We start from the raw sequence: 7,500 nt of genomic DNA on the forward strand, positions 1-7,500 counted from the left end.
TATATACAATCTCAACAGTCATATGTTCTATTAGAAAATAGTTTAATACAAAAAAGGATGTAGAAATGTCTGGTTTACTACCAAGGCAGAAACAGTGATCATTATCAACCTTTAAAACAAGCAAGACATTTGAAAAAGGCAGGAGTACCAGAGGTCAAAAGTCATGCCTACTATAAGGTGCTAGATGCAGAGAGGACGGTTAAGAGGTCAGAGGTCATAAGTACTGTAGTTAGATGCAGAGGAGAGTTAAGAGGTCAGAGGTCATAAGTACTGTAGTTAGATGCAGAGAGGAGGGTTAAGAGGTCATAAGTACTGTAGTTAGATGCAGAGAGGAGGGTTAAGAGGTCAGAGGTCATAAGTACTGTAGTTAGATGCAGAGAGGAGGGTTAAGAGGTCAGAGGTCATAAGTACTGTAGTTAGATGCAGAGAGGAGAGGTCAAATATACAAACACACACAGGAAGAGTCAGACCTTTATCAACAAAATAACCTGAAGGGGTCTGCAAGGGTGGATCTGGCATATGGGCTATGACATCACACTGTTGGGCCATCTGTTGAACGAACACACGCACGCACGCACGCGCAGTCTGGACTATGCTGTACCACTACTGTGGTACTCTAAGTGACGAAGAATGGAATAAACAGAATGCTAAATTAACTTCTTGACAATAAATAAAAGGAAAGCGCAGAGTGCCTGCTGGGATTAGACCAGGATCCATCAACCGTATCGCTATGGTAACCGTATCACTATGGTAACCGTATCACTATGGTAACCTGGAGGTGGCTGAACACACAAAATACAACGTCTAAATCAAATCAAACAAATGTGATGATGGTGGACTGACAATACAGTAATTACACATTCTGCAGTTTGTTTACACAGGGTTCCCACGCCTTCTGAAACATCAAATTCAAGCACTTTTCAAGGACTTTCAAGACTAAATTCCCTCAAATTCAAGGACCCAACACGGCATAGTTTGAGACAGATCTAAATGAGAATTTATATAATAGGAACTATCCGCTCACAGACAACAATTAAAAAGAGAGGCTTTTGAATGTAGAGGCTTGAACACTAGAAGGTCTCTTTCCTTCTCTACCACAGCACAGCAAAACAATATATTGTGAAATGTGTGAAACTTTCAATGATCCATGTCTATTTTCAAAAACGTTTAAGACCTTGATATTCTTTTCTCAAATTCACAAACTTTCAGGGATTTCAAGGACCCGTGGGAACCCTGTTTACAATACTCTCTACAGAGACGGATATTGGCAATGTTGTCTGAAACACAAGAAACACAACAGGTACAGGTAGACAGGACAGAAAACATCCAGGGGTTCTGGGAGACAACAGGTGACAACAGGACATTTTGTGGCAATTATGAACATACATTTCCCTTTAAAAGGTGGGAAAGTATTTGCAAGACTTTTTCATTTCTTATGATCTTAAAACTGATCATTATCAAGTATATTTATATTTTAAAAATATATCTAAAAAACCAAACACTTAAATGACACAAAAATGTGCAGTCTGAACCTGACAAACTCAAGCCGTAATGCTTTGGCTAGACAACTAATAACTACTGCTAACTAACCCAACCCTAACCCTGACTATACACGTCGGTAGGAGAATCACAGTAGAAAATAGTGCTATCTTCTAACTTCCAAACAACGCTCTAGAGAACAGCTCGATAGAAAAGTGGCATACGTAGATTATTATTCAACATCCAAAACAAAGCACATTCAGTATGATGATGTCATTGATGATGTCATTAAAGAGCTGAGAACAGAAAGTCCTTATTAGGGCAGATATCGCTGCAGGACCAGACATGCAGAGTCCATCCTGACGTAGGGCTCCAGCCACCGTCTGTGTGTGTGTGTGTGTGTGTGTGTGTGTGTGTGTGTGTGTGCGAGGGTGAGTGTGTGCGAGTGTGTGTGTGTGTGTGTGTGTGTGTGTGCGAGTGTGAGTGTTTGTGTGTGCGAATGTGTGTGTGTGTGTGTGTGTGTGTGTGTGTGTGTGTGTGTGCGAGTGTGCGAGTGTGTGCGAGTGTGTCTGTGTGTGTATGTGCGAGAGTGAGTGTGCGAGTGTGTGTGTGTGCGAATGTGTGTGTGTGGGTATATGTGTGTGTATATATGTGTGTGAGTGTGTGTGTGTGTGTGTATATGTGTGTGTGTGTGTGTGTGTGTGTGTGTGCGAGTGTGTGTGTGGGCGAGTGTGTGCGTATATGTGTGTGCGCGAATGTGTGTGTGTGTGTGTGTGTGTGTGTGTGTGTGTGTGCGTGTGAGTGTGTGTGTGTATATGTGTGTGAATGAATGTGTATATGTGTGTGAATGAATGTGTGTGTGTCTGTGTGTGTATGTGTGTGAATGAATGTGTGTGTGTGAGTGTGTGTGTGTGTGTGTGTGTGTGTGGAGGCTGGTCTCAGCGGCGCCCCCTGGAGGAGCAGAGGGAGAGGTGCTGCAAGGTGCCCAGGTCTGAGAGCAGCCGTTTGATTCGCTGTTTGAGCTGAGGGAGGCGGGCCAAAGGGTCAGGAGGCTCCAACTCTCCTGCACAGTCTAACCACGTCTCTAAACCTGGAGGAGGGGTGGGGGGAGAGGAGGAGGGGTGGAGAGGAGAGAAGAGAGGAGAGGAGGAGAGGCAGAGAGGAGGAGAGGCGGAGAGGAGGAGAGGAGAGGCGGAGGGGAATAGAGGAGAGGAGAGAAGAGAAGAGAAGAGGAGAGGATGAGAGAAGAGAAGAGGAGAGGAGAGGCGGAGGGGAATAGAGGAGAGGAGAGAAGAGGAGAGAAGAGAAGAGGAGAGGAGGAATAAGTAAATGTTGTCTCTACTGGGTATCTAGTATTCAGTTGGATAACCATTTACATTATTTTGCAGAAGCCTTTATCCAAAGCAACCAAGAATCTCTGTGCTGCCCGGTGATAGTGGTTTTAAAATATGTGTGTGTGTGTATGTGAATGTGTGTGTCTCACCGTCCAGCTGCTTCTCTACCAGGTCCATCCTGTGAGTGACGAGGTTCTGGATGGCCTCGATGTGGTCCAGCAGGTTCACCTGCCACTGCAGGCGCTGTGTGTGTGTGTCTGTGTGGTGCTCTGTGTCTGTGTGCTGCTGTGTGTGTGTGTCTGTGTGTGTGTCTGTTTGGTGCTCTGTGTGTGTGTCTGTATGTGTGTCTGTATGTCTGTCTGTGTGTGTGTCTCTTTGGTGCTCTGTGTGTCTGTCTGTGTGTGTGTCTGTGTGGTGCTGTGTGTCTGTGTCTGTTTGATGCTGTGTGTGTGTGTCTGTGGGTGCATCTGTGTAGTGCTGTGTGTGTGTTTCTGTGTCTGTGGGGTGATGTGTGTGTGTGTCTGTATGGTGCTCTGTGTGTGTGTCTGTGTGGAGCTGTGTGTCTGTGTGGTGCTGTGTGTTTGTGTCTGTGGGGTGGTGTGTGTGGTGCTCTGTGTGTGTGTCTGTGTCTGTGTGGTGCTGTGTGTGTGTGTCTGTGTGTGTGTCTGTGTCTGTGTGTGTATCTGTGGGGTGGTGTGTGTGTGTGTCTGTGTCTGTGTGATGCTCTGTGTGTGTGTCTGTGTGGTGCTCTGTGTGTGTGTCTGTGTGGTGCTCTGTGTGTGTGTCTGTGTGGTGGTGTGTGCGTGTGTCTGTGGGGTGGTGTGTGTCTGTGTCTGTGTGTGTGTCTGTGGGGTGGTGTGTGTCTGTGTGATTCTCTGTGTGTGTGTCTGCGGGGTGGTGTGTGTCTGTGTCTGTGTGTGTGTCTTTGTTGTCGATGGTGAGCTCTCTCTCCTCCGTCTTCACCTCTCCTCCACTCTCTCTCTCCATCTTCACCTCTCCTTCACTTGGTCTCTCCATCTTCACCTCTCCTCCACTCTCTCTCTCCATCTTCACCTCTCCTCCACTCTCTCTATCCACACACGTCTTATAGAGTTGCTCCACCTAGAATCAACACACAACAACACAACAGTCACACACTAACAAGACAACAACACAACAGTCCGTCAGCCCCACAGCTGCGTTAGCTAGGTGCATATGAGCCTGTAACAACAACAACTCAAACGTGGCCTTAGCAAGAATGAATTTACTGAGTAAAGTATTTGTTATTTTTGTCAGCGAATCACACAGCTGCAAGGTGGAGCTCAGAATCAGACGTGTGTGCTGTGGAAGCACTGGGAGGCTAAGTTATTTGTTCTGAGTGGGGCAGTCCCACTCATATTTTTTTTCATTTTATTGGACAGAAATAGTGAAGGCAGACAGGAAAGTAAGGAGAAGAAGGGAGAGAGGACATGTCAGCATATGTGTGCACTGTAGACCGCGGTGCTAGACCACTGGACCATCCCAGGCCATGGTGCTAGACCACTGGACCACCCCAGGCCATGGTGCTAGACCACTGGACCACCCCAGGCCATGGTGCTAGACCACTGGACCACCCCAGGCCATGTTGCTAGACCACTGGACCACCCCAGGCCATGGTACCAGACCCCTGGACCACCCCAGGCCATGGTGCTAGACCACTGGACCACCCCAGGCCATGGTGCTGGACCACTGGACCACCCCAGGCCATGGTGCTAGACCACTGGACCAGCCCAGGCCATGGTGCTAGACCACTGGACCACCCCAGGCCATGGTGCTAGACCCCTGGACCACCCCAGGCCATGGTGCTAGACCACTGGACCACCCCAGGCCATGGTGCTAGACCACTGGACCACCCCAGGCCATGGTGCTAGACCACTGGACCACCCCAGGCCCATGGTGCTAGACCCCTGGACCACCCCAGGCCATGGTGCTAGACCCCTGGACCACCCCAGGCCCATGGTGCTAGACCACTGGACCACCCCAGGCCATGGTGCTAGACCACTGGACCACCCCAGGCCATGGTGCTAGACCACTGGACCACCCCAGGCCCATGGTGCTAGACCCCTGGACCACCCCAGGCCATGGTGCTAGTCCCCTGGACCACCCCAGGCCCATGGTGCTAGACCACTGGACCACCCCAGGCCATTGTGCTAGACCACTGGACCACCCCAGGCCACGAATGAAGGCCAAGTTTGACATGTAGGTCCACCAGACCTTTTGCGTATTTGGAGAGGGGCGGAGCCTCAGAGAGAGGCGGAGCCTAAGAAAGAGGCAGAGCTCACCTTGTTGGGCTGAGTCCTGTCCCAGGCCCGGTCCGTCTGCAGGGTGCTGGAGGAGTAGACGTCGGTTCTGTGTGTGTCCAGCGGGCCACCGTAGAGCTGCTCCAGCTCTAGCAGGTCCTCCAGCACAGAGGCCACGCCCCCTCGCGTCTCCACCACCAGCCGCTGCTCCGACGCTCGGCATGCTGGGTGGTAGGCCACCCAGGGCTTCTGGTAGCAGTGCTCGCTGACGATGTACGAGCACTCGGAGGGGGCGGAGTCCAACCTCGACCACCCCGCCTCCTGTCGCCTCCTGTCGTACTCCGTGGGGGAGGGGCCTCTGCTGGTTTCCGACCCCCCACTCCTCCGGAGCCCCTCCCCCTGCCCCCCAAGCCCCTCCCCGCTCCTCCTCGCTGCCTCCTCCGGCCCCCAGGGCTGCTGCCATAGCTTCAGGTCAGGGTGTGCCTGGGTCCTGCAGGGGGCGACAGAGAGACACACAGTCAAGACCTGCTGAACTCCACACGTTTACATTTACATGTCTGGCGTTTAGCAGACGCCTTTATCCAAAGCGACTTACAACAAATACATTTGTCTAAGCAAGTGAATTGTCTATCAAATATCATCTATCTAGTCATAGCAAGGAAACGTAATCTATGCTAGGGCCCGGGGCCGTTGGCAGTCATAATGCTAGAAGAAGGAAGAATTAAGATGGATGGGTCTTCTTCAGTCGACGGTGGAAGATTACACTACACATTAATACATCAATATATCTATAACTAATGTAGCTGCAGAATGTAGGTTTATGACATTAGCCACTCTAGGATTGTATTTTGATCTCTAAGATAGGTTATCACTAGAACAGTGTAGCATGGGTGAGGATTATCATTAGGAGGGTTATCATTAGGAGGGTTATCGTTATCGCAGACTGACTGTAGGATGCTCAGCTTCAGTTGCAGGCCGCTGAGGACCTGGTAGACGTTGTGGGCGTCGGCCAGCAGCTGGTGAGTCGCCAGGATCTTCTTCCTGTTCCTGAGCGAGTAGTTCTCCTCCACCAACGACAGCCCGAACATGTGACCGCTGCTCAGCCAATCAGGATCGTACCAGTAGCACTGTCTCTCTCTCTGGGCTGGGGAGGGGAAACAACACACACGTTACACACCTGGAAACACACACACACCTGGACATATGCACACACACACACACACATGCAGACACACACACACCTGGAAACACACACACACACACACACACACACGCGCACACACACACGCAGACATACACATACACACACACACACACACACACACACCTGGAAACAGGAACTAGGTGAGAGGAAGAATGTTCAATAACCTTAACTGCTAAACTGCATTTCGTTGTCTGGTACTTGTGCTCTACAATGACAATAATGCTGAATCTAATCTAATTCTAACTAATCTAATCTAATCTAATCTAATTATTGTACCAACAGAGAGGAAATAATAATCGCAAACATTTATTTGGATCGATAACTGTAATAGGAAGGAAATGATAACAAAAGTAATATCATTACTCAAATTGGAACAGTAACTCAGCTATATAAGTGGTGGTCAAGTGGATAGTGAGTTGGACTGGTGAAGGTTGTGAGTTCAAATCCTGCCTGAAACACCACCACTAGTGTGCCCTTGAGTAAGGCACTTAGCCCTTAGTTACTCCAGAAGGAATGTCCCTGTAAATCGCTTCGGATTAAAAGCGTCACAAATTTAATAAAAAAAAAATAAAAAACTGTGAGGTGAGGTGTTACTGTGAGGTGTTACTGTGAGGTGATGTGTTACTGTGTTACTGTGAGGGGAGGTGTTACTGTGAGGTGTTACTGTGTCACCGTGTTACTCTGTTACTGTGTTACTGTGTCACTGTGTTACTGTGTTACTGTGTCACTGTGTCACCGTGTTACTGTGAGGTGGTGCCGCCCCCTGCTGACCTGGCGTGTCTCTGCAGGCGTAGCAGCTGTAGGTCTCAGGGACGTCGTCCTCACACAGCCCCATACACGCCCCGTGCTGCCAGCACAGACACTCCTCACACTGAGGAGAGAGACAAGGTTACACACACACACACACACACACACACACACACACACACACACACTCCTCACACTGAGGAAAGAGACAAGGTTATACACACACACACACACACACACACACACTCCTCACACTGAGGAGGGAGACAAGGTTACACACCTCACACACACACACACACACACACAGACACACACCTCTCACACACACACACACACACACACACACACACACACACACAGACACACACCTCACACACACACACACAGTAACACCACCAGCCATGTTCTCAGTTCACCTGGATCATGAAGTCGTCCTCCTCCTCCACGTCACACACACACTGCACCACATCAGAGTCCT

The 7,500-nt window shown here is 49.5% G+C and overlaps 1 protein-coding gene across 1 annotated transcript in view; it reads right to left on the reverse strand.

The window, feature by feature from the left end:
* Positions 1–2,417: 2,417 nt before the first annotated feature.
* Positions 2,418–7,500, reverse strand: part of LOC308154297 (PHD finger protein 20-like) — a gene marked incomplete at its 3' end in the record, with an annotated part of 30,419 nt that continues 25,336 nt past the window's right edge. Inside the window, exons 11-16 of the mRNA XM_080527461.1 lie at positions 7,439–7,500; positions 7,047–7,146; positions 6,020–6,215; positions 5,114–5,561; positions 2,963–3,800; positions 2,418–2,569 (exon numbers count right to left, since the gene is read on the reverse strand). The exon at positions 7,439–7,500 is cut by the window's right edge and continues 102 nt beyond it. Of these exons, the coding sequence (XP_080383587.1) occupies positions 2,418–2,569; positions 2,963–3,800; positions 5,114–5,561; positions 6,020–6,215; positions 7,047–7,146; positions 7,439–7,500 (1,796 nt within the window). The remainder of the gene's footprint in view (positions 2,570–2,962; positions 3,801–5,113; positions 5,562–6,019; positions 6,216–7,046; positions 7,147–7,438) is intronic.

Source organism: Nansenia antarctica (assembly GCF_963989245.1).
Source record: "Nansenia antarctica genome assembly, chromosome: 3".
In the NCBI taxonomy this organism is placed as follows: Eukaryota; Metazoa; Chordata; class Actinopteri; order Argentiniformes; family Microstomatidae; genus Nansenia; species Nansenia antarctica.